This window comes from Penicillium canariense, assembly GCF_028826845.1.
Source record: "Penicillium canariense strain IBT 26290 chromosome Unknown utg000004l_segment0_segment0, whole genome shotgun sequence".
Classification (NCBI taxonomy): Eukaryota; Fungi; Ascomycota; class Eurotiomycetes; order Eurotiales; family Aspergillaceae; genus Penicillium; species Penicillium canariense.
In genome coordinates, this window is record NW_026622731.1 from 2,586,627 (window position 1) to 2,611,634 (window position 25,008).

The 25,008-nt window shown below is 53.6% G+C and overlaps 11 protein-coding genes across 11 annotated transcripts; 7 read left to right on the plus strand and 4 right to left on the minus strand.

Annotated features, from left to right (window-relative positions):
• Positions 1-421: 421 nt before the first annotated feature.
• Positions 422-1,150, plus strand: N7482_007250 (actin-binding ADF family protein; the record flags this gene model as incomplete). The annotated part of the gene is made up of 5 exons (XM_056689375.1): positions 422-427; positions 490-500; positions 583-831; positions 896-944; positions 1,010-1,150. 5 exons carry the CDS (start codon positions 422-424, stop codon positions 1,148-1,150), a joined length of 456 nt encoding a protein of 151 aa, XP_056541804.1.
• Positions 1,151-2,042: 892 nt separating this feature from the next.
• N7482_007251 (cytochrome c oxidase subunit IV family protein) lies at positions 2,043-3,451 on the plus strand (the record flags this gene model as incomplete). Its single annotated transcript, XM_056689376.1, has 4 exons — positions 2,043-2,292; positions 2,432-2,625; positions 2,741-3,011; positions 3,099-3,451. 4 exons carry the CDS (start codon positions 2,043-2,045, stop codon positions 3,449-3,451), a joined length of 1,068 nt encoding a protein of 355 aa, XP_056541805.1.
• Positions 3,452-4,019: 568 nt separating this feature from the next.
• On the plus strand, positions 4,020-6,106 carry N7482_007252 (F1F0 ATP synthase subunit beta; the record flags this gene model as incomplete). Its single annotated transcript, XM_056689377.1, has 6 exons — positions 4,020-4,030; positions 4,122-4,291; positions 4,432-4,517; positions 4,601-4,643; positions 4,778-5,094; positions 5,174-6,106. The coding sequence occupies 6 exons, from the start codon at positions 4,020-4,022 to the stop codon at positions 6,104-6,106; spliced, it is 1,560 nt and encodes a 519-aa protein (XP_056541806.1).
• A 1,115-nt stretch (positions 6,107-7,221) lies between these two features.
• N7482_007253 (1,4-alpha-glucan branching enzyme GLC3) lies at positions 7,222-10,053 on the minus strand (the record flags this gene model as incomplete). The annotated part of the gene is made up of 8 exons (XM_056689378.1): positions 7,222-7,248; positions 7,343-7,973; positions 8,042-8,377; positions 8,434-9,138; positions 9,180-9,300; positions 9,364-9,463; positions 9,523-9,647; positions 9,750-10,053. 8 exons carry the CDS (start codon positions 10,051-10,053, stop codon positions 7,222-7,224), a joined length of 2,349 nt encoding a protein of 782 aa, XP_056541807.1.
• Positions 10,054-10,514: 461 nt separating this feature from the next.
• On the minus strand, positions 10,515-13,045 carry N7482_007254 (alpha-1,2-mannosidase family protein; the record flags this gene model as incomplete). The annotated part of the gene is made up of 5 exons (XM_056689379.1): positions 10,515-10,974; positions 11,044-11,810; positions 11,879-12,312; positions 12,368-12,909; positions 12,963-13,045. 5 exons carry the CDS (start codon positions 13,043-13,045, stop codon positions 10,515-10,517), a joined length of 2,286 nt encoding a protein of 761 aa, XP_056541808.1.
• A 1,439-nt stretch (positions 13,046-14,484) lies between these two features.
• Positions 14,485-15,249, plus strand: N7482_007255 (uncharacterized protein; the record flags this gene model as incomplete). Its single annotated transcript, XM_056689380.1, has 1 exon — positions 14,485-15,249. The coding sequence occupies one exon, from the start codon at positions 14,485-14,487 to the stop codon at positions 15,247-15,249; it is 765 nt and encodes a 254-aa protein (XP_056541809.1).
• A 30-nt stretch (positions 15,250-15,279) lies between these two features.
• On the minus strand, positions 15,280-15,995 carry N7482_007256 (uncharacterized protein; the record flags this gene model as incomplete). The annotated part of the gene is made up of 2 exons (XM_056689381.1): positions 15,280-15,884; positions 15,950-15,995. The coding sequence occupies 2 exons, from the start codon at positions 15,993-15,995 to the stop codon at positions 15,280-15,282; spliced, it is 651 nt and encodes a 216-aa protein (XP_056541810.1).
• A 1,587-nt stretch (positions 15,996-17,582) lies between these two features.
• N7482_007257 (aldo/keto reductase) lies at positions 17,583-18,703 on the minus strand (the record flags this gene model as incomplete). The annotated part of the gene is made up of 5 exons (XM_056689382.1): positions 17,583-18,077; positions 18,142-18,375; positions 18,449-18,506; positions 18,569-18,579; positions 18,635-18,703. 5 exons carry the CDS (start codon positions 18,701-18,703, stop codon positions 17,583-17,585), a joined length of 867 nt encoding a protein of 288 aa, XP_056541811.1.
• A 2,422-nt stretch (positions 18,704-21,125) lies between these two features.
• N7482_007258 (LITAF-like zinc ribbon domain-containing protein) lies at positions 21,126-22,040 on the plus strand (the record flags this gene model as incomplete). The annotated part of the gene is made up of 3 exons (XM_056689383.1): positions 21,126-21,153; positions 21,203-21,743; positions 21,803-22,040. 3 exons carry the CDS (start codon positions 21,126-21,128, stop codon positions 22,038-22,040), a joined length of 807 nt encoding a protein of 268 aa, XP_056541812.1.
• A 442-nt stretch (positions 22,041-22,482) lies between these two features.
• On the plus strand, positions 22,483-23,166 carry N7482_007259 (uncharacterized protein; the record flags this gene model as incomplete). The annotated part of the gene is made up of 1 exon (XM_056689384.1): positions 22,483-23,166. One exon carries the CDS (start codon positions 22,483-22,485, stop codon positions 23,164-23,166), a length of 684 nt encoding a protein of 227 aa, XP_056541813.1.
• Positions 23,167-23,671: 505 nt separating this feature from the next.
• N7482_007260 (uncharacterized protein) lies at positions 23,672-24,961 on the plus strand (the record flags this gene model as incomplete). Its single annotated transcript, XM_056689385.1, has 1 exon — positions 23,672-24,961. One exon carries the CDS (start codon positions 23,672-23,674, stop codon positions 24,959-24,961), a length of 1,290 nt encoding a protein of 429 aa, XP_056541814.1.
• Positions 24,962-25,008: the final 47 nt, after the last annotated feature.

Consider the following 25,008-nt stretch of genomic DNA (forward strand, 5'->3'; position numbering starts at 1 on the left):
AACTAGGAGTGTCTCTCTGAGCCTCAAGTTATGCACCTATATGTCCGATACATATATTCCCTGCCAACTTTCTCCTCCAACCAATACTTTGTTTATCCCGAAATAGGCGTTCCAGCATCACGTGCAACCACCCCCACCATCGCAACACCTGGGCAACAACCCCTCCGCCTCCTCCCCCATCCGCTCCCCATTCCCCGTTGTTTCGTGAATTTCCTCTTGTCCCTGGCTCTTTTGTAAGTTACTCTCTGACTATTGTGTTTAGAGCCTCACCTCACCGCCCCGTCGCTTCTGCGATTTGAGCGGGCTTGAGAATGGCCCCCTGTTCCTGACATGACACCTCAGCCACTGACATCGTGTGCTCCCAGCCTAGGCGACCGATCTTCCCCCTTTTTTGTCTTCTCTCTCATCTACACAGACAATCATGTCGGTACGTATAGACCACCGCTCCCCTCTCAGTGCGATTACATGTTGATCTGATTTGTTGCGCAGCTCGCATCCGGGTATGATGACCCCCTCCCCTCTCAGCGGCAATTCGCCGCCTCCCCCATCCACCTGGCCTCCATATTGATAATCGATTCGCAGTGTTTCGGTCCAGGATGAGTGCCTCACGGCATTCAATGAGTTCCGCCTGAGCCACGGCAAGACCAAGTACATCATCTACAAGATCGCCGATAACAAGAAGGAGGTTGTTCTCGACCAGGTCGGCCACGAGCAGGACTACGAGGTTTTCCGTGAGAAGCTCGCCGCTTCCAAGGACAGCCAGGGCCGCCCCGCGCCCCGGTATGCTGTCTACGACGTCGAGTACGACCTCGGTGGTGGCGAGGGCAAGAGGTGCGCATCCCCATTACCCATCAGTCTTGATTGAATCATTCTCACTCACCCGTTCCGAATACAGAAGCAAGATGATCTTCATCTCCTGGGTCCCCAGCGAGACCCCCACTCTCGTGAGTCCCAATTGCATTTTGTGTGGCGATGAATTAAAAGGTCACCCGCTAACATGCTTGACAAGTGGTCCATGATCTACGCCAGCACCCGCGAGGTCCTGAAGAACGCCCTCAACCTGTCGACCTCCATCCACGCCGACGACAAGTCCGACATCGAGTGGAAGACCGTCCTCAGCGAGGCCAGCGGTGGTAAGGCTGGTAAATAGATAACGGCGCCGGCTGGGCCCGGGCCGCGCAAGCGATAGGGGTTGTTAACTCCTCGAAGGCGCTACGGCACGATCCAATCGCCTTCTCTGCATACCGTTCTCCACGTTCTTCTTCCTAGTTGCAATGCAAGACCGTTACGACTTGGCCGGTTTCTTCTCTTTTTCGTGGAACAGGCCTTCTCATCCTCATTTGTTCTTGTTCATCTATTATCATTTGCCTAACCTGATTACGGGTGGTTTTTCCCATGCGACTGGTGGTGGATTTGGGGAGACCGTTCGTATGAATTTTTGCGGTCTCTCGGACAGGTTGGGTGGGTTGCGTGGGCTGGAGGGAAAATAGGGGCATTAAGTGTCGGTGTACGTAGAAAGACACGGAGAAATTCATGGCAATCTGACAGCCCACGTTTTCTTTCAAAAGTCGTTTTCTATGGCTGTACGAATCCCTCGAGGCTGCGACCGAGTCCATACGAGCGTAGGTGGCTGCTGGCTTCCGATCGGTAAGGAACATTGCGAAAAGCAAATGCAATTCAATAAATTCTGGAGATATTAATATCTTCGATACTTTTTGGGGGGCCCCTCATCGTCTCTTTAGAGGGAAACCCATCGTACGATCCTGCTGAGAATGATGATGATGCTCACTGGCGGCCGGCCTGAGCAGCGGCCCAATCAGCGGGCGGACAAACCAGGCCAGCGCTAGTCCGGAAACCTCGCGACTTTCCACCTCAAACCACCAGAACAACTTCAGTCCTTCTCCATCCCCGACCCTCACCCCTCCACTCTCTTCCCCAGCCGAGTCCCCCTCGCTGCCAGACTCTGCTGGTCCCGGACTCCCCGCTCAACCATCAATTGACTCGTTTTCGACGTGGTGCTACCACCTCTCACCCTCCGCACAATGTTTCTTCGCTCCATCGCTCGCGCTGCTCCTCGCAGCCCGGCCGCCATCCGTGCCGGCCCATTGGCCTCACTGAACGCCCTCCAGGCCCGTGCTGCCTCTGCTCACGCTATCGCGAACCCTACCCTCGCCGGCATCGAGAAGCGCTGGGAGGGTATGCCCCCTCAGGAGCAGGCCGAGCTGTGGATGTCGCTCCGTGATCGCATGAAGGTCGACTGGCACCAGATGACCCTCCAGGAGAAGAAGGCCGGTACGTACTACCCCCTGGATATCTGATCTCGGCTTCGGGAGTGGTTTCTCGCTTACCCTGGGGTATCCGAGGCTGATTTTTATCGGCATCCTAAATTTCCTTTTTTCGGCGTTGCTGATATTCCTTCTTTCCTGTCTAGCCTACTGGATTGCCTTCGGTCCTCACGGCCCCCGTGCTGAGACCCCCAAGGGCGAGGGCTGGAAGATCTTCTTCAAGGTCACCCAGCTCACCCTCGCCTCCGTCCTCGTCTTCTACGCTATCCACTACTTCGCCAAGCCCCAGCCCAAGACCATGTCCAAGGAGTGGCAGGAGGCCTCCAACGAATACGCTCTGGTACACATATATATCCACTTCCTGATTTCGTTTTGCGGGCTGCGGAGGACTATTTGGTTCTCGCGCGAGCCCTCTTGACCTTGATCGGCTTGCTAACATATCTCTTCCCCAACAGTCCGAGAAGATGAACCCCATCCACGGCATCAGCAAGGAAGGCTACGAAGGCAAGGGCTTCGTTCAGAGCCCCCCGCTGAGAAGCAATAAGTGGGCAAGTTGCCCGATCCAGGATAAACAGGGTGCAGATATCGGCGTCGGTAGGGGGTGGGAATCTGTTTCGCACGCTCATCTGGACCCGGGGGGTTTGGCCCTGGGCCATGGTTTCCATGCTGCTGGCCATGTGGTCGACTCGACTGCGGATGGGCCCCCGACCGCCGCTGGTCTGAACTGTTTGTCGTTTTTTGTCCTTTGGCCCACAAGCATCCGAAAATGCGTGTATTCCGTACTGTGCTATAATCAATGTATCTCTTTTGTAGCCATAGAGAAATATGTTGGACTGTTTCGTTGTTCTATGAAACTACACGTTTGCCCTGTATTATTCACTGGAGATGATCCGTGTGTCGTCGTGCATGGAGTGGTGCGTCTTTTCCCGGAGGGATTCGGAACCTACAGAGCTGGTGCGGAGAACCCCCTGTCCAAGCGCCCCGAGGGCGACACCGGGGCCATTGCGAAGTACAATGTGGCCATGTGGGGAGATAGGAATTACCAGAACCCATGTATAATGATTTGGGATATTTTCTACAATTTTTCAACAGCCACTATAGAGCTTGTGGTTGGATGGTGGGGGAGCTTCCAAGATTCTCATACCACAGCTCGGATGGGTGGTTGAGGGCTCCGAGTTACACGTCAGAGATTTCCACCGGGAAGCTTGGAGCTGACGTGCAGAAGAACCACCACCTCTTGTCAGTATAGAAGTCAATGGCCTTGAAAAGGTTGGTAAAATGTCGAGAGCAGGATGCCCGTGAATTCTATGGGGTAGATGAGTTGTCTGCATGCTGTGCAGGTGTTATACTTGCGCCGGGGCTACCCTGCATCCGGATGCCAAGCCGACCGGTGAGAAGGAGGGCATTGCAAGGCAACGGAGGAGGGCATCACCACCGCACAACTGGAGCAAGATGGGATCCAAATGAGAGCCGGAAAAAAGATATAGTATCAGGTAGAGAGGACCAGTAAAGCAATTAAATCAACTATATAGCTCGTATACTCTGCAGGGCTATCCCCCGAGCATCGGTTCATCACGGGACCATCGGCAAAACCGCCCCGGAAAGGCGTAGTGCGACCAGTTCCCGTGCCAGCGAGAGAGTCCACCAACCTCTTCCCATTCCTCTTCTTCCCTCTTTTCCCTCCCCCCAATCCACACCCTTTATCCCTACACCTCGCTCTTCAACACCTCCATCATGTTCAAGAGGTACGTCCCACACTCGACATCCCCGTCTCCAATTCAACCTCGACTTTTCTTTAGGACTCGCCTCCCCTAACTGGTTTTTCTCCTCATTTAGCGGTCTCGCCCGGACCTTCGGGAGGGCTGCCTTCGCCCGGCCGACCCCCGTCGCCCGCGCCTTCCAGCCTCTCCGCTCCAATGCCCTTCCGGCCCTGTCTGCCCGCTTCGCCAGCTCAGATGTCGCTCAAGCCGGCAAGGTTCACCAGGTTATTGGTGCCGTCGTTGACGGTACGTGTTGCTCGACGCCCTGGCGGGAATGGGGGACGCGAAAATCTTTTTCCTCGGCCCAATCCATCTCCAAAGCCATCGCAATCGATCCCAAAACAAGCTGCAGGACGCTCTCTGACTTGCTATTCGCCATACTACAGTGAAGTTCGAGGGTGAGAAGCTCCCTGCCATTCTCAACGCCATTGTGACCGAGAACAACGGCCAGAAGCTCGTTCTGGAGGTTTCTGTATGTGCCCTCTGATTGGTCCCCGGACCTCTCCCATCCCATCCCCCCCCCAAATCGCATAGCTAACCTGTGTTCCCTTCTAGCAACATCTTGGTGAGAATGTTGTTCGTGCTATTGCCATGGACGGTAAGCTTACCCTTCGCGCGCCCCTGTCGAGCCACCGTGTCGTGCCCTTCCTGCCCAAAAGGGGATAAAGGACCCACCCAGTCGGCCCGGCATGTTTTCTGCCATCCGAGCATGCTGCTAACATTCACCTCCAGGTACCGAGGGTCTCATGCGTGGTGCTATCGCCCACGACACCGGTGCTCCCATCAAGGTTCCCGTCGGTCCCGCCACCCTGGGCCGTATCATCAACGTCACTGGTGACCCCATTGATGAGCGTGGTCCCGTCAAGGCCACCAAGTTCCTCCCCATCCACGCCGAGCCCCCTGCGTTCGTCGAGCAGTCCACCGAGGCCGAGATTCTCGTCACCGGTATCAAGGTCGTCGATCTGCTTGCCCCCTACGCCCGTGGTGGTAAGATTGGTCTGTTCGGTGGTGCCGGTGTCGGCAAGACCGTGTTCATTCAGGAGCTGATTGTAAGATTTTTTGTTCTATATGCCCGCATCTCGGTTGCGTGAGAGATGTTCGCCTTACTAACTGCTGTCTTTCCCATAGAACAACATCGCCAAGGCCCACGGTGGTTACTCCGTGTTCTGCGGTGTCGGCGAGCGTACCCGTGAGGGTAACGATCTGTACCACGAGATGCAGGAGACTGGTGTCATCCAGCTTGATGGTGACTCCAAGGTCGCCCTCGTCTTCGGTCAGATGAACGAGCCCCCGGGTGCCCGTGCCCGTGTCGCCCTGACCGGTCTGACCATTGCCGAGTACTTCCGTGACGAGGAGGGTCAGGATGTGCTGCTCTTCATTGACAACATTTTCCGTTTCACCCAGGCCGGTTCCGAGGTGTCTGCTCTTCTGGGTCGTATCCCCTCTGCTGTCGGTTACCAGCCCACCCTGGCCGTCGACATGGGTGTCATGCAGGAGCGTATTACCACCACCCAGAAGGGTTCCATTACCTCCGTCCAGGCCGTCTACGTGCCCGCTGACGATCTGACTGATCCCGCCCCCGCTACCACCTTCGCCCACTTGGACGCCACCACTGTGCTGTCCCGTGGTATCTCCGAGCTGGGTATCTACCCCGCTGTCGACCCCCTGGACTCCAAGTCCCGTATGCTCGACCCCCGTATCATCGGTGACGAGCACTACGACACCGCCAGCCGTGTCCAGCAGATGCTCCAGGAGTACAAGTCTCTCCAGGATATCATTGCCATTCTGGGTATGGACGAGCTGTCTGAGGCTGACAAGCTCACCGTCGAGCGTGCCCGTAAGCTCCAGCGTTTCCTGTCCCAGCCCTTCGCTGTCGCCCAGGTCTTCACCGGTATCGAGGGTACCCTTGTCGACCTGAAGGACACCATATCCTCCTTCAAGGCTATTATCAACGGTGAGGGTGATGACCTCCCTGAGAACGCCTTCTACATGGTTGGTGACTTCGCCTCTGCCCGCGCCAAGGGTGAGAAGATTCTGGCTGAGCTTGAGAGCTCCGCCTAAATGTAATTTTGTCCATTTGCTAGTTAGCAGCGGGTTTCCATGTTCAACATCCCCCTTGTCAAAAACCCTGCGCTGCTTCTGAAATCTTCTTGCGAAAGCTTTCTCCCTATCTGTGTTTTATCCCTCTGTCTTCCCTTTGGTCTGGATGGTCTTTCTTTTCCTTTGTTTCAAACTCTCTTGGGTCTTGTGTGTCCCGTCTCCCACTAAGACGTCATTTTCCCTTTTCGATTGCGTGTATAGTACTCCGATCTAAAAGAGAAAAGAAAACCAGAAAGGGATTTTCATTGTCATTGTCGATTCCGCTCTTGACTTTCTGACGTTCTATTATGTGGGAGACCTGTACTTGACTGATCGCGTTTGATTCATCGGATCTTGTCTTTGTGAAAACGGAGATAGAGATGACGCCGCGCCTGTGCGGATGAGGAACTCACCTGGATTTGGGGAGAGCGAGGGGCGGGAAGAGAATAGGAGGACGGACGCAGGGAGACTGGTGGGTGTTGCAGGGGACGCTGTCTATCGAGCGAGTTGATGAGATTTCCCTTGGTCTTTTTTAAAGCCTTGCCAGACGCACCCTGGCCTGGCTTGTGTTTCATTATTGTGTATTTAGAGTTGAAAACCCATGGCCTGTATGGCGACCCTAAATATCCTGGTGTCCAATTGTATTTTCTTTTGTTGGAGTTTGAATTTGCCTAGTCAAGAAGTTGATTGTACTGTAGCTCATATGATGGAGTGTGCCACGGACTCTTTCCTAGTTGTCGCAGCTTTCATACTTCCGGCTTTGATACTTGGAGCTGTTCGGATCTATCAAAGTCCTGGTCCTGTCTTGACCATCATCCTCGCATGCCCGTTCTGCAACACTAGCTATGCCATCGTAAAGAGCCAAGGGTCCACGGCATGGTGGGACTGGATCTGAATGGCCAGGTGCAGTCTACGTCGAGGGAAAGCAAAGAGGTAGTCGTTCGATCCTAATCCCATTCTAGTGATTATGAAAGAAATACTGCCTAACTAGGTAACGTCCAAATCCAGAGTATGCTGCAGTATGGATGTGTTCGTCGTCGTATTGTTGAATCACAAAGCCGGGAGGGAGGAGGTGGGTGCCTTATGCTTTCCCGCCTCTACAGCGTGTCTTCCAATGCAAGGACCTATACGGAGCAAGAGTCAATTAGCCAGGCCCAACACATATAACCCATAGCAGGCAGACCCAAAACATAGACGGCTGGAGGGTTAAAAACTCACCAAAGCAGTCCTAGTCGGAATGTACACCTGCGTGAAGTTCGCCCGCCCATTCCACGGCATATCCGTTGTGAAAAACCTTGTTTCCTTGACGTTCCTCCCAAACCCTCCAAATGTCGGGTCATCCGTATCAAGGACAATCCGATACGTGCCAGGTACATCCACGCCAACGCGATAATCTGTGAAGCTATCCGTGGGGTGGAAATTGAAGATCCACAGTAGCCCGGCCCGTTCAAAGACAAGTACCTTGTCACTCTCATTCTTGAGACTGATGTACGCCTGCGCAGCATGCAGCCAGCCGTACTTGGCCTCAGTCAGCTGCATCGCCCGGTCGAATTCGTTCAGGAACTTGTACCGCAGCAGGTGGTCTTCGGTCAGGTTGAGTTGGCGCCGGGCGTACCAGAAGGAGTTGCCGTTGCCTTCGCGGGGGAAGTCGAGCCATTCTGGGTGTCCGAATTCGTTGCCCTCAAAATTGAGCCAGCCCTCGCCGCCGAGGCCGTGGGTAACGAGGCGGATCATTTTGTGCAGGGCCATGCCGCGCTCGATGATGGGGGTGAACTCGGTCAAGACAGACATGTTTGTGTATAGTTCTTTGTCGCAGAGCCACATCATGAGAGATTTGTCACCGACCAGTCTGTTTGGCAGGCGGTTAGAAGGGGGTTCTGGTCATCTTTCAGGGAGAGAGTTGGATTGACAACGTACGCCTGGTCGTGGCTTTCAGCATAGGCAATGGTCTTCTCCCCATGGCGGCGGTTCGTCAGCGTAAAGGCAATGTTACTCAAGTCCCACTCGCTGTCTTCCTTCTCTTTCAGCAGCTTGATGTACATGTCGGGGATTGCCATGCCGAGTCGGTAGTCGAAGCCGACGCCGCCCAACGAGTGCGGAATGCACAGGGCTGGCATGCCGGAGACGTCTTCTGCGACAGTAATGACCTCAGGGAAGAGGTTGTGCAGCATTGTGTTAGCAAGGGTCAGGTAAGTGACACCCTCTTCGTCCACAGAAGGGCCAAAGTACTCGTGGTAGCCACCAGAAAAGCCTCTATAGCCCTGTTAGCATCAGTCGATGAGAGGGTAGGAGAAAGTGGGCTGCCATACGTTCCAATACCGTGGTGCAAATAAAGCATGCTGGTAACACCGTCGAACCGGAAACCATCGAACTGATACTCCTCCATCCAGAAGCGCAGGTTACTCAAAAGGAAGCGCAGCACCTCGTGGTGCCCGTAGTTAAATAGCCGGCTATCCCACAGCTCATGCCGACCTTTGCCACCCGCATGGAAATAAAGATGGTCGGATCCATCAAACATGTTGATCCCGTCCAGCACGTTCTTCGACGCATGGCTGTGCACCACATCCAGCAGCACCACCAGCCCCAAACTATGCGCTGTGTCAATGAGCTCCTTCAGATCCTCGGGGGACCCATAGCGACTGCTCGCCGCGAAGAAGTTGTTAACCTGGTACCCAAAGCTGGCATAGTAGGCGTGCTCCATGATGGCCATCAGCTGGATGGCGTTGTAGCCAAGGTACTGGATGCGTGGCAGCATGTTCTTAGTGAACTCCTTGTACGTGGCGACCCGCGTCTCGGGCGAGGAGATACCGACGTGCGCCTCATAAATACGCAAACTCTCCGGCTTCTTCGGCCGCGAGTGTTGGAATTTGTATTGCTCGTTGGCGGGCGGGTTCCAGAAGACGGCGTCGTAGTCTGGAGAGACGCTGAGGTCCTGGACTACCCGCTTGATCCATGCTGGGATGCGATAGATGCGCTCGCCGTCAGGGAGAACCATGGTGATCTTGATTTTTGAGCTATATTAGCTTTGGCACATCTCCCCGAAGGAGTGGTGGACTGGCTTGCCTTGATCTTGCTGTCATGGGGAATCGCCGGGCCGCCGTTCTTCGCGGGCACCGTCACTTCCCACACGCCGAAACTGTTTTTCGCCATGGGGTTGGCATTGATATCCCAGTTGTCTGCCAGTCTCAGTCACGCGATCCCAAAGCCCGCAGCTCTGCTCTCGACACAAGGGCACGTACTGAAATCGCCGACCAGCGACGCCTCCACCGCATTGGGCGCCCATTCCCGATAAATGATGTCGCCATTGGGCTGTGCATTGAGACCGAACAATTCATAGCCCTTGAAGAAAAGATGTCAACACCAATTCAGCCCTGATCCAGTGAGAAAGAGTGATCTACCTTGCTAAATTTGTCCAAACCGCCCTCGGATTCGTTGATGGCATTGGCCCACTTTTCGACCAAGCTATAGCGATGCTTCAGCACATCGCGATGCGGTTCCAGCCACGGGTCGAGCTGGATGACACCTGGTGGCGAGTCAGTTATCAATTCACCAGGTTCCCGGAGCGGGGACCAGCTAGCTAGCTCTGGCTTAGGTCGCGAGATCGCGAGGCCGCTCTATGACGTACCTGTTCCGTCGGCGGGAGTTTCAGTGATGGATGCCATTTCGTGTGTATTGCAGAGAGTTGGAGGAAAGAGAGAAAGAGAGGAGGTGGCCAGCCCCTCAACGTTTATCCCGCATCTCAGCGTTTGCGAGGAGCTTGACTGATTGGCTGGTGAGCTGCGATTGCGCTGTGGAAATGCGGGGAGCTCGGGCCTCTGCGGTTCTGGACGGGAATCCGGTTTTGGGGCGATGGCCAGCTCTCCGCCGTTCCTGGCCTGGCGCGGTACCACCTCAACACTTCGAGGCCGCTTCTGCACACCGGACCGCATATGGAAAATTCAATCCTTTCGTCACCGCGATTCTGTGTAATTGAGGATCTTTGTTTTTGTTCTGTGAGCCGGTCAACTTCGTGAATTGGGTCTCATACAGGGTCTCGCGATCAGCAAAAACACGTTTACGATATTCTGGCTGCTCGGCCGGGCTTCTAACCATCTGTTTCGAAGCGGAACCTGGAAGTGAGCCGACAATGGCTTTATAAAAATGAAGCGGTTCTATACAAGCCCCCCGTGGCGTGGACTAGGTCCTGGTTGCTCTCGACGAAGTATCCATCTGCATCTGCAGGTATCCGGGCACACAACAAGAGTCATGTATATCGCAAGGTTCAGCAACCGACGAGGCGCTTCTGAACGGTGCTAATTCATTATCATCATAGACTAGTTCAATCAATATATACTGGATAAAGAGAGGAAAGCATGTACAAAGAATCCTCAATCACGAGAGTATCGGTCTATCACTCGGAAGCTGGACTCGGTGGCAACTCGCCCGTCGACCAGTTCAACGCGGTCGACCCCAGCTCAAACTCAAGGGTGCCTCCGTTAGCGAAGACATCATCCCAAGTCAGCCAGTTCTTTTCCCACGCCTTGCCATTGACTTTCAAGCTCTGCACGTAGAAATCGCGGTCACCATTGTCATCTCCACCCGTCGAGGTAATCTCCAGCTTCTTGTTGCCTCCAAGATCAATGGTCATCGACTCGAACCACGGCGAATGGATCAGGAATGTAGACTGCCCGGTGATTGGGTACAGACCAATCATGTTCCATAGCAGCCATGTCTGCATGGCGCCAGCATCGCTGTTGCCCGGGAGGCCCGACACCCCGGTGGAATAGTCGCTCTTGGCGACTTTCCGGGATTGGGAGACAGAGAGGTCCTGGCGGCCAACGTAGTGGTACAGGTAGGGAATGTTGAACATTCTGTACGAACCCGTTAGCTCGATTCTTTGTCAGTGGCGGCGACCCTATCTGGGCCAGGTGCGAACTCACGGCTCATTCGTAGAATCAAAAATAATTCCGCTCGACCCTCTGGCGCCCTCGGTGAACATAGTATCCAGCCGGTTCACCACTGTCTCAGCACCTCCCATCAAGTCAACCAGGTGTCGCATATCATGCACATCCGCCCACGAATACGCCCACGAGCTGGCCTCATAGTATGGATCTCCCCAGTACCCACTATCGTTCAATGGATCAGTCTCAATGAACCCAGTGGTATTCCGCGGGACAACGAAACCCGAGAAACCAAGCGACGTCTGCTCCGGGTTCCAATGATTGCGCCAGTTGCGCGAGCGGTTGAGGTACTTGGCCGCATCCTCGTGCTTCCCCAGTCCAGACGCAACCTGGTACAGACCAAAGTCGTTGGCCGCATACTCGACAGCTCGGCTCACAGCGCGGCTGTACGTTGGCGTAATATATCCGAGATTGAGCCAGTCGGGCAATGCACCGCGACCCTCATGAGTTGACGAGTCTGGTGCCATGGGATCGACTGGAGAGTTCGCCGGTGTGACTTCAGCATCTTTTACCATGGCTTTGTAGCCGTCTTCCCAATTGACGGATCCGCGAACGCCTTTGACGTAGGCATCGGCGAGGACATTGTCCGCGTTCGAGCCGCCCTGGGTGCGGCCGTTGTAATTGGATGACCGTGCGTCGGGAAGATAGCCATCGTGTCGCCAAATGTCAATCAGAGACCGGATTTGCTCCTCATAAGTGGTTGGCTGGAGGACTTGCATTAACGCGGTAGAGCAGCGGAATAGATCCTGGATCCACTCGTTAGACAAATACTAATATCGATAGAAAGGTAATGAGATCCATCGGCTGAACTTACCCAGAATGTGAAGATATCCTGATAATAGGGCTCGTCTGACTCCCAGCCGGGGTTTTCGCCCGTCTGGTTTGTGGGGATCAGATGCATGAAGTAGAGAGAGGTGTATAACAGACTAAGGCTGGTATCGTTCGTGTTGGTTGTAGTGACTTTGGACAGCACTTCCTCGTTCCATTCAGAAACAGCGTCGTTGACGACCGAGGCGAAGCTCATGCCTTCCGGAATTTCCCGGTTGACATTGCTGCAGGCTTGTGTCGAGGAGATCCAAGAGATTCCAACGCGGGAGATGACCTCCTCGTCACTGAACGTGAATAATGCACCGACTCGAATGGAGCTCGAAGTGGACGAGACGGAGCCACCCGACTGCTCGACGCTACTAGCTGCACCTGTTGCAGTGTATGTCTTATTGCTCGTTGCATCAGAGTCAAAATAGCCACCTGGGAATGTGAGCATATCCAATGAGTTAAGTAGCTATTGAATTCGCAGACTCACAGAAATATATCGTCCAGTCGGGGGCCTCGTTCCACCCATTATTGTAAGTCCCAAGACCCTCGTAATGGCCATCTGCAAAGATGGTCAAGTTTCCACCTTCATAGTTCTGCCCAAGTCCCTGGCCCCGGAAAGACGGCAACACATGCGAGACGTCTACCAGGATGTTTTTCTCCACGTCACTCGGGAAGGTATAGCGGTAGATTCCTGCCCGCGCGGAAGCACTCAACTCAACCTCAACACCGTCCTCGGTCTGAGCCTTGTAGTACCCGACGGAGCCTGCGTCGGTCCCAGACCGAGAAACGGTAATGTTGGACAGTGGATCAGTAATATCGCCCACGAGTGGCAGTTGCGAGACAGTCCCGTACTTTGGGGCGCCGCCAGTACCCTGCTCGTGCATCAAACTAAAGCCAGAGAATTTGCCATTCGGCAGGTACCCGGAGTAAGAGTCTGTGCCGGAATGGAGAAGGTCAGGTCCCAGCTTGACCATGCCGAAGGGTCTTGCTGCACCGGGAAAGTCATTGCCCCCGCTTTGCGTCCCCATGCTAGCATAACGTTAGGAATCTTGTGCATGCAATGAGCCTGGGGTGGTACTCACAAGACATCGACATGCTTGGTCAAGTCCTCTGCCGCAGACAATGCCAGCAAAGTCAGGCCGGTCAGCATCTTGAAGGACTTCATGGTGAAACTCATTAGTTCGGCCCCTCTCCAAGGAGCCGACAGAGAACCTATGTATAACGTGCAGATCACCCGCTACACCGTGTCTGGACAAAGAGATTGATAATTGAATCAACAAGTTGGGATTGACCTCGTGCATAAAAAGTCAACGCTTCCTTTAAACGAGTACCAAAGGAGGGAGGGACAACGCCTCGTGCTGCGCTAACAGTCTGGCTGGGGGAATCACGCCTGCTTCAACTCCTTACAGTATCCCGGCCAGGCGATCCTACGACCAAGCGCATGTGCCGAGTTCCATGGACAAGATGTTGCATCTCCCCGCTCGTGCTCCCGCTAGGCTTTTTCTTGTTGGGTAAAGTAATTATAAGAAGCTAATTATAATATTTATCACCGGCGGTACTAGGCTCGCGAGGGGTAGGAATGCATGGCTCGAAGCAATGACCAGAGACCCGAAGGGCCCACAGTCCCGCCGAAATCATACCGTGACCAATATCCCTACAAGAATGACTGAATAAACCCTAGTAGAGAGTACAAACAGTGAGATCTGCGCTGTGCAATGGTGCGGGCATCTTGTCCTATGGGGGTCGGAGATTGGTGCGTACACCCCCTATCCGGGCTGGGATTAGGGCACCTGGGGGCAGGGGGCGATATGAGTCGTTGGGGCTTAGGCATTGTTTTACCCAACTAGGCAGTGCAGAATGCCCAATTTTGCATTTTCTAGTGCGGCAGGGAGGCCGATAGTTAGTAGTGGCTAGTGTCCCGAAGTATGGACGAGTGGAGGGCAGGGGCATGACCAAATCAGCGGTGCCGGCGGGTTCACATGGGGCGATCAGGGACCGCTCCACGTGTGGCGCTGGTTGGCTGCGACCGATTAGGATTATGGAAGTATGCATACATTAACTTAGGGAGGCTGGCTCTGATATTATTAGGATAGTAAATAGATAGTTATATTAGGAAGAGAAGACCCTAAGTGCAGGAGAGAATCAGGTGGTCGTGTGGTCGTCACATAGTAAGGGGTGCGAGAAAGGGGGAGCTGATCTTGAACGGAGAACCTCGAGCGTGCGGAAGCATAAGACGTAGTGCCACTCGTAGTGTCACGTCCACCGTACGCGGTAGAATCTAGGATATGCTATCTCATGATGATTCGAACTCTATATGATTCATTCCGTGTGATTCTATTGTATTCGGCTTCTTCCGTCTGCCGAGTCGGGAGACCAGGAGAGAGTACGGAGTATACTTCGGGCAGTCAGCACTCTAGCCATGCCGATAAGGCACCCCACAACACCCAATCGGGGTTAGTGGCCTGGACGGTCAGGCTCACCTTGACACTTTTCCCCAGCCTTGATGCCTTCCGGGACGACCATGCGCAAAAGAAAATAGCCCGACCTGAGCGCAATACGATATGGCATGACTGTCCACACTGTTCGGGCCCGCTAGTTCGTACGATGGTGCCTCGGAATCGCCCGAAACCTCGAATCACCTGGGGGATGCGCCTGCGGAGATTCTTCTACAACCTTGAGTCACCTCTCCAGCTCCGCGGCACCCTCACGCGCCTAAGCCACCGGCACAAGCACCCTTTCCTAGCCTTGCTCCGCCTGCTCCTCCCACTGCCGACATGGCACTTTCGCCTCCCCGACCCGGTTCCCGTGAAGACTATGCTGAACAATGTCGCGCTACTGCAGTCGCGCAAGGCATCCGCCGACCTCACCAACATGCGCTCTGTGCCTCTGTGGCGTGCTCGAGATACCCCCCTTCGCGCCCTCTACCGAATATACGAGGCTGTGGTTGCGCGGGAGTTCTACGCTATCGGGGCGGAGGTCGAGTACTTCTGGTACCAGTCGCGGGGATCCTGGGCTGCGAATCGCATACCGGATCCCGCCGACCGCGACCCGGTGCGGTATGCCATTCTGGCGTGCATCGCCGAGGAACTGGCGCGGGCGTTTAACTGGCGTATGAGCCTGGGAATGCGACGCGACAAGAGCAAGCACGTATACCGGAAGACGTTCGAGGACCGCCTGCCGTCATTCACACCGGAGACTGCACCTGGCTGGGTCAGGAGGGTGCCCCCGATCGATGTCGAGTTGATTGCAGACCTGCCGGCAGATCTGCTAGATTCTGCGGGCAGACTTGTGCTCGAAGAAGGGGGTGAGAATCCTATATTCGCGGAACGGAACATTATCATCGACACCGGCCACTTCTACACAGTTTAGAGCGCTCGGATGATAGACGCCACGCGCATCTCAGACAAAAGCCTCCTCATTGTATTTTTCTCGATAAGCAGCGGCGATCTCATTCATCGTTGCCTGGTCAGGCGGGACCTCAAAGGAGCAGATATTCAGGGTCCGGATATACTCCTTCTCCAAAGGTCCGTTATTCTGCTCCCGCAGATGCCTCAGAATTGCAAGCACATCGGCGATATCAGATCCCCGCTTGGCATGCCTTCTGCTATTATGGATGCGCCGTAACTTCCGTTCAAGCGCCCACTCCAGCGGCACAGCGAGAACACGAAGATATGTGCCTTCCCACAGAACGATGTTCTGCTCCTCAGCCTTCTCGAACAGGAGCTGGCGGAATTGGTCCGGCACGAAGAAGGCTAGTTCTTCGTTGACCCAGTCGTCGATGAATCCAAGATGTCGGGCCGCTCGGGTTATCGCATTCTGCAATGGCTTTTTTATGTCATTGTCGTGGGCCCATTGCGGCTCCAGGAGGTAGTCTATGTCTCCTGTGCTTTCTCGATTCCGGAAAAAATTCGTCGCCAGGAAACCTCCAGTCGAGATGAGGGTTATGGGGCCGAAGGCGATGAGCCAGTCATCCTTACCCATCTCATGGTCCAGAACCTCGAGACCTGGTCAGAGCAGACCTTCAGATTAGCATTTGTAAATGGCTAGATGCCAGAGAGGAATTCCGGACCTTGCCTAAAGTCATCAGCGCCAAACCTGTCTTTCTCCCTCTCCATAACTAGCCCTCTGCGTCTGCCCTGCTGTTGTTGTACGGGGGTGCCTAGTAGTAACCTTCAGACCTTATATGTGTATATATATATACGCACTCAGGGATTTGGAATTATATCTACTCTGTCAGGACAGGAACTGGGAACCGGGGCCTTTGTTCGCATGATCCGCTGTGTGCAAGATGGATGATTCCTGCGAGTTCCAGACCGTGTCCGGCAGATAAGCCTCCTACGGTCGAGACCTGTGAACCCTACCCCGCCCCAACCCGGCACCTCCTGCACGCCGCCGAAATAGTCATCACACAGCTGACGGCGGTGGTTTCCTAGAGTGTCTAGGTGTGTCTATTTGTACTTCTGGCCCGAGAATCAGACTGTGATTTCGGGCACGCGTCAGATGATGGTGCCATTGGACTTGCTATTTCGCTATCTTTCCATGTACCCGACTATCCTCTCCTGGATATTGAACCTATTCTGAATGGGTTGGATAGCGAGAAAGTAGTGGGTCTCGGTTTGAATATACAAGAGACCCAACCCTGGGTCTTTAAAGGTCGCTCGATCCATCACTGTGGGTATGCATATCTCGGTCCCACATGGACTCCTCCTGGCCCCTTCCCATACTGCCAGGCCCACTCCTACAGCCAAGCCAAATTACCCAAACTCTCTTCGTCGTGGCTTCATGCGGCGCAACTTATACTCGGCTGACCGGAAATGCGTTAGCCGATTATACCGCGCGTAGCAGGATCGACTAGCGCACGTAGAAATCTAGGTTGACCGCCGCTTTCACTCCAAAAGTAGATATGGCAAACCCTAAAAACGCATCTAAATGTAAATGATGGAAGCAACTGGCTGTGAATAATAATCCATGGTAACCATTATTGTGCTTGTATATAAGACTTAGCAAGCGACTCCGAGCCCTTGGTTTCCCCACGCTGACGCGATTTCTGGTGAATCAGCTTTGGCCTTCTTTCTACCCGCTTGAGCCAGAAGATTTACGCCATCGGTTTCCATTTCACGAATAGGTGGCTCGAAACACTGAAGATTCTGAGGCCTGGTCATTCTCATACAACGCCACTTGTCCTCAGCAACTGGAGGGTCATGCGGTCGCGATCACTCGATCGAGACAGTCACATGGCTCGTGATCTATCTGGCTGTCCAGCTTGCAGAAACTTGGTGCTTGTGGCGTAAGTAGGGTCAATCTGTTTGACGAGAAACATAGGTCCATCAGTGGGATGAACCTTCTATCAACAATCCGACTAACAGCCACTAACCTCGTGAGCGAAGCTTGATTCCCATTGAGGGTCCATGGAGGGATAGGTGCTGATTAAGGGCCCTAAATAATTAAACACAACATCCAACGGGGCTTAAGTATTCACTACAACAATGCCTACAGCGCCTGAAACAGATTTCACATTTACAATGGCCCTTCTTCACGTAGAATTGAGAGGAGATAATCAATTTGGGATAGCTTCAGTGGAGAATGCTATATCATGTACAGCGAGCTTGTTTATGAAGAATCAGTGAAATTCGAGTTACCACTATGTAGGGCAAACTTAAAAAGCGAGCAGAGTATCCGTAAACCCATTCTTCATTCCGTATCTACTCGTACAGCTTTCGAATTGTGGGGTCCCACGCAACAGGGCTGTATTCGTCTGTCTCCAGTTCTTGAACCTCCTCAGGAGTTAGTTCGAAATCCAAGACGTCGGCATTAGCAACAATGCGCGACGGTGTAACACTCTTCGGCAACGGACTAAAGCCCTTATCCAAGCTCCAACGGATGAGCACCTGAGCCGGGGTCTTGTTATACTTGTCCGCCAACTTCTTGACCGACGGCTCTTTAAAGCGGGCACCGCGCACAATGGGCGCGTAAGCTTGGAGAGCAACATCACGCTGTGTGCACCAATCGACGATATCTTGACGAGCAAGCCAAGGATGAAGTTCGACCTGGTTGACGCTGACGACGCCTCCCTTGCCCGGGCCTCCGCGTTCGCGTTCGAGCTCGTTGATATGTTGCTCAAGCTCGTCCAGGTGGTGCACGCCGTAGTTGCTGACGCCGATAGACCGCACCTTACCGGCCTCGACGGCCTCGACCAGCTGAATTGCGCGTAGCATTAGTGGAAGCTCGGATTTAATTTAAAATGGGCGGAAGGCTGCGTACCGCTCTCCATGCGCCCTTGCGATTTTTAGAGCCGCCCATGGGCATGTGAAGAAGCATCAGATCGATGTACTCGAGTTTCGTCAGAGCAAGACTTTGATCAACAGTTGCCTTGGCCCCATAGTAGCTAATATTGATGACTTTGGTAGTGAAGAAAATCTGATCGCGGGGTATGGATGAGGCTCGAATCGCGTTGCCACAGCCAGCCTCATTTCTGTAACATGCTGCAGAGTCAATCTGTGTTGATGTCAGAGATACGAGCCATCGGACAACCAGACTGCGCAAGGGAATGTGCAGATCGACAACTGACATGGCGGTAGCCGGCGTTGAGCGCCTCGAGACAGCATCGCTCTGTCTCCTCTGGGGGTCTGCGTGGAATCGTGTTAGCCTTAGTGCGCCCAGAAACGGACCTTGCTAGCGGGGTTGTTACGTTTGGTAGACCTGCGCTCCATCGGTTAGTTCTTTGACCCTGCAATAAAGTTGGAAAATTGCTCACTCCGAAGCCCAAACGAGGCATCTCGTAGCCGCTGGCTAGCTTAATCGTTGAGTTGATCGTGGTAGCCATTCTTCGCATGGACACGGTAAGGTAGGGTAGTTGGTTCGGGAAAGTCAAAGTGATGGCGGGTGATGGGGCTTTGGAGGCTGTTTATAAAGCCGTTTCCATTTATATACACGCCACTGACGACTTGCGATCGGGGATAACTCAATCACCTCCGTTCCGAGGATCCCTATCTCTCGTCCCGCTGTCGATGGAGTCAGTGACCATTTAGTAAGCAGCTACGCGAACCGAACAGCTCCTCCGTTCCCCAAAGCGATAAGCCCGATCCTTCAATCCTTCAACCGGATGTACTCGGAGATCAGCTGCTCGGAGATAGATCATCAACCTACCGTAAAGCCCCCTTTTGTTCAATAAGTCATTCCTTCTCTGGCTTCGTCTGCAAGCCTTCGCCGCTATGTTACCTTTCAGCTGATGTAGAAGATTGTAGCCCTGCTTGGGTTCCTGACTAGACTGTGCCTTGCATGTGCTATCTTGTCTTACTGATTATATTCTGATTTATATCCCTTCACTGCTAGCACAAACCTTTCGTCACTGCTCTCGACCCATATCTTATTTTGCTTGAGGGTGGTACGGAGAGAACTGGATGTTGGGTTGGCCCCGGCTCTGCGTCGACAGCGAATGGTTTAGAGGGGTATTAAACGTTCTCTGCCTCTGCCATGGATATGTGGCCATCTACCTCGTTCCATATGCCCCCATCTTGTTCATCACCAGCCTGTACTGGGCGGTCTGGCGTGCCCAACCTCAGAGCGGAGGCGTCGCTTATGTACTTATCGCCCTCGCCCTCAGACTCCTGACTGGGCAGTCTACGGTATGCGAAGAGACTGCATTTCTCGAATCTAATGCTAATGATCATAACACGACGGAGCTGGGTGTGAATCGTCGCCGTGACCTGCCACCCCGCGCGGGCCGAACCGCGCCGCGCCCCAGGGAATGGTCATCCCTGTAAGAATTCTGTGGATCTGTTTCTATCTATTATTGAGCTGCCGGGACCATCTTGGTTCAAATAGCTTGGGTCACGCACGTTCTACGCTTGCTGGTTCGGGCCCCGGCCGCTACCTCCTGGTAGCCTGTGGTGTCGGTATTCCTTTGGGGATCACAACTTACTGATTTGGGACACGAACTGTCCTTGACATCAACTGGATGAGCGTGAGACGTATGGCTCCATTTGGAAGCGAGCCTCGCCGGCGGTGGGTAGCTTGATATATGGTGCATGTGTCTTTGTATGTGACCGCTGCACAGGATCGACTAGAGGGGATTTCTCACGGAACATTGTACTCCAATTCGTACTTTGCCCATCTGCGCTTATCTCTCAATGGTAGGTCAACGTCCCTTTTGTGTACTTGCCATTCTATGGATTTTCCTTAGCTCTCCAATTGGCCTCCTGTTTAGGGTCGGGCCGGACGCCTGGGCCAGCCTGCATGGAGTCAAAATATGCTTGAAGTAAATGAGAAACTACCAGAGATGTTGATCGAGCCCATCGAGCCTGTACCGGTGCGGGTACTGTGAATAGTTCGGTCGGGAGACTATTTTTAGCGGCCAGGCTTGGGGGCCAAATATCCCATTGAATCCCTAAAAGAACGTAGCCGGTGGGCATTGCCCAGGTTTAAGCAAACAAGGACCCCAATGGTTTTAATTGGCCTCATGCGATCTGAGCTCTCTCCTGTAACATGCTGCCTTGTTGGGGGCTCGGACCATGACTCGAAGGGGGGATGCGTCCGATTGTCGCAGTTCGTGGTGGGCGGGAAGCGACCGGATTAGCAGACGGCGTCTGCCTGGAAAGCTTGTCGCGGGTCGCTGTCAGCTTGCAAGAGCCCTTTACCCGCCCTTCTCTCGCTCATTTCCTGAGATACGAAATGGCGCGTCTAGGAAAGGGGCAAGTGGACCCTGCGCCACAGGCGTAATACGACCGGGCGTTACTTGGCGCAGACTGAGCCGCAGCTCCATGCATAGCCTCGCCGGTCGGTTCTGCCTAGCACACGGCCATGCGCCTGCAGCAAACCCCTACAAGGGAAAGAATTTTTCAGGTAGAGTGACTGGAGGAGAGGTCCAGAGTCGAACACTGGCATCATTGCGTCACGGCCGACCCTTAACTCTCGCTGGTAACGGCTCCCAGCAGACTATAGACGTAATACAAATGGGGAGCGGGCTGAATCCGCGGTTTCGACCCCCGCGGGGTTGAACCTTAATGAAATAAGGCAGTGCAGCAAATCCCCATCCGGACAGCTTTCCAGCTTTCCATTCCGGGGCGAGTCATCTGTACCGTACGAGTATCTTAACGTGAAATTGACTCTGAGCCCAGGATAAAGTGCAAAACCGCCCCGTCGCGCAGGCTGAGTCCAATTCGACCTTCACTCTTCCACTCACGCCGGCAGACACAACCTCGCCTTACCTACATTGACAGCCTTGCCAATTAGGTATCTCATACACAATGGCCCCCGACAGACCCGACAGCGAAGGTAGGTAACGATTTCCCACGATTGGCAATCCAGGTCCTGACCTTGGCAGGTCTCATCCCCGTTGAGAACCCTCAATCCAGCCCACAGCCCGTCTCTCCGGCCTCCCAACCTGCCCATCCTCCTCTGGGAACTCCCAGTCCTCTCAGCCCTGAGCCCACCGGCATCAACCCCGGGTCTCCCTCAGCTCCCTCAGCTCCCTCAGCTCCCTCAGCTCCCTCAGCCCCCTCACAACAGACAGGCTTTCCGCTGCCAAGCTATGAGACGTCGCGACAAGAATATGAAGCGCCTATTCCCGTCGAATCAGAATCACCCCCTGCGGCTCCCACCAAAGCTTACGAGGGCCAGCCTGTCGATCAGATCCAAGGGCCCTACCCCGGTCAAGTGCCCGGGGGCCATCCCACCGATACGAAGGAGTATGCTGGCCAGCCGGGCCCCCAGCCGATGCACTGGGCACCTTATGGCCACCCAAGTGGATATGCGACCGCGGTCCCCTTGCACGCCCTTCAGTCGGCGCCCTGCCCGGTGGACTGCCCCGCTTGTGGGCGCCGAGAGATGACTCGGGTGGAGCCAGTGTCCGGCATGACTACACAGTGAGTGGAATGCCTGCCCTTAAAGATGGTAGAAGTTATGATATTGATTTATCTCATAGTGGCTGGGCTGCCATCCTATGCTGCTGTTGCTGCCTCGGATGTATCCCTTACTTGATGTCTTCGCTCAAGGATGTGGACCATTTCTGTGGACATTGTGGTGTCAAGCTTGTCTGCTGGCATAATAGTGGGCGTATTGATGTCTTCCAAAATGCAGGGCGTATGCCTGGAAATCCGGCGCCACAGGTTCCCCAGAACGGGCCCCAGGCCCCGCCAAATGCGCAAACGAAGCAGCAGTAGACTTGGCATTTCGTGCGCCTTTCATGTTTCGCATGTATTTGAACGATTTGCTTTCTATATCGGCGCTTTTTGAAAGATACCATTCGGGGTTTCCTATCACGACGTTATTTTGTATTACGTGCAAGTCACCGAGTCTGGCTGATCTCTTAATTATTCTTTATCAACACCCCCTACCCGGACTCATGACACTTTTTCTTGTTTTCGGAAGTCACCAATACAAAAATCCCAATCACAACCCTATTTTCCATTATCCGATAGGCTTGAAAAAACGTGGCATGTGCTCTCCGCGGGCGGCGCATGATGCCAAGACATCCTCGTATTTGGGTTTGCTCCAGTCCGATGATGCGGTCACCTCACCCAGCCAAATTTTCTCGGCCTATATTGACCTTCTCTTCTCATCTCAAAGACCGGAGAAGTCCAAGACACAAGAATCCTGTCCACTATGCTGCGCTTCATAGTGACGGTCAGCACCGTCATCACCGGTGGCTCGGCTATATACTTCTACATGCTCCACCGAAGGCTGTCGTCGCGCATCGAGCACAAGTCGCATCGCGGAAAACTCTCCGCGTCATGTCCGAAGCCGATCGAGATGGAATCAATTCCAGAGACGGTCTTTACAGATCGGTACTTTGCGCTCTATGACCATGCATCGCAATCGGTGCAGCGCCCCTCGCTTCCGAAGAATGTCTCGACGGACCAACTGCTTACGAAACTGGTCCGTCGCAACATGACCGCCTTTTCGCATTTCCCTCAAGCCTTGATGATCAGGCTGGTCAGTCGCGCTCCGGAGGAACAGCGCAGTTTTAAGGCGTCGTATATTTCTTCTCTAGACTTTGATCAAGGTGATCTCGTATGTGGCGTGTATCGCGTGATCGCGCGCAGCAAGAACAAGGTGGAATTTGAGATTAAGATGAAGAACATGGAGTTTATCAATGGGCGGCTCGCTATTAGCTTTCGGGAGATGGAGAGCGCAGTGGTGTTCTCCAGCGAGACTTTGATGTGGAGACGGTCCGAGGAAACCCAGTCCATGCCGCTGGAGAAGCCGCTGCTACGTTGGATGCACGAAACGGCTATGTGGTGGTTGATTGATTCGGGCGTGAGATACTTGGTGGAAATGGAGTCTTGAGTAGCATCAGTGTGCAAGATTTCCTTCGTGACCTAGGTTCTGCTCTTTTTCTTTGTTGGCGTCAAAGCTGGTCGTGGCGTGTTTTCCTTGAGAATGTCTTCGTTGATTTGGAGCTATTATTAAAACTATCTTTCAACATTGTACACTGCCCAGACTTCCCTCATTGTAAGCCTTTTCATTTGTTTCCCTTTCATACCTTGACCATCTTCGAACTAATATGTTGGCCTTTATTCTTGTTTCATCATTGACGGGATGAGACTAAAGAGCTATCGATTTCAAATACAATGGCTATCTTTTCAACAATCTCCCATTGAATTATTGTCTTTACTTGGCCGTTTTGTTGAACTCGGCTTTGTACTGCGTCTACTCACAGATTTGGTTCGTATATCCCGACCACCCGAAGTATTTAAATCGCGAGGCCCCCCTTATGTCCAGATAACACACCCTCTTCTCCATTTCTCTCGGTGCCCAAAACCTGTACCACGCTCTACAGTCTACCATCACAATGTGCATCTACACCTACCATCACTACCCCGTTTGCGGGCACATCTCCAACTGGACCGTGACGAGCTGCAAGGAGTTCACCAACAGGCTCCGGCTCCTGGCACGCGGAGGCATGAGTGGATCATGCAACCGCATTAGAGCCACCCATGACCTTCTGTCGGCGACTGAGGCTGATATTTGTGGGCAGTGCAAATACGAGTTGCGCGAAGCGGCTTTCTATGGCGTCCGCGATGCCTTCGCACCCAAGACCTATCAGGAGATCGAAGGCTTGAGCTGGAAGACCCCCATCATCGAGCTTGTCACTCAGATGAATGTAGGTGTGAGCAATGGGAAAATGGAAGAGGAAGAAAAAGAGGAAGATGGTGCGTCGGACATCTTCGATGGTGATAGACCCGACATGTTCGCAGCAATTGCTCAGCAGCATGAGAGCTGCGAGTGCTGGAGTTGCTCGAAGTCGCGCAATATCGCCCCCGGCAACTCGGACCAGACAACTCAAACCTCTAGCGTGAGCACAAATCATAGTTCTCTACCTGATTCTGTGACTGACATCTTAAAGCATATAGATCGGCATCTTTCTGATGACTCTTTTGCCTCTCCGGCATGGAACGGTAACCCATTCGATGTGGTGCCCATTACACTCCCCAGCGAGCAGGACAACATTGCTGACCTCTGCAAAGCCCTGCGGCAAGGATCCTCGAACGATATCTCTCCTTCCTCAACACAGGTAGGTGTCCGCGCATCTCGTCATCCCTTGTGTGACATTCTCCCTGTTGACATGGAGCGCATGAGCACGAAATCTCGCTCTTGGCCTAGCTTCGACCTGTCCGATGTGTCGTCGATTGACCTCGAGGGTAACTCCCCCAACGGCTATCTGATTAACCAAGATTCCTCAGCAGTGCTTAATGCGGAGGTAGAAGGTGAATCTGAGGTACAAGATCCAACTACCCTGGCCTGCCTTGGCGAAGATGAAGATGATGATGCCGATGATGAGTCAGGTGGATGCGAAGTATCAGGTCCGTGGGAAGACGAAGATACTGACGAGGCTTCAACCCTATCTTCACTTCTAGAATTCAATGAAATCGACTTGGCCCCGGTGCAAAACCGTGCACGACCGGTTGCTAGACCAGCGACCCCGATACCTGTGCCCTACCCCTCGCGGACTCGCAAAACCTTCTCGCGTTCTCGACGCCAATCCCGTGAAGGAAGTTCTCAGGTTTTCCCAGCGCGGTTTTCCTCCTTTTACCCCAATTCTCTAGAGACCTGGGACGAGCTTTCTACGGCTTCTTCTTAGTCATCGGCTAGCGGGAGGTATGTTGTGATTCCCGAATTTTCTTTTGT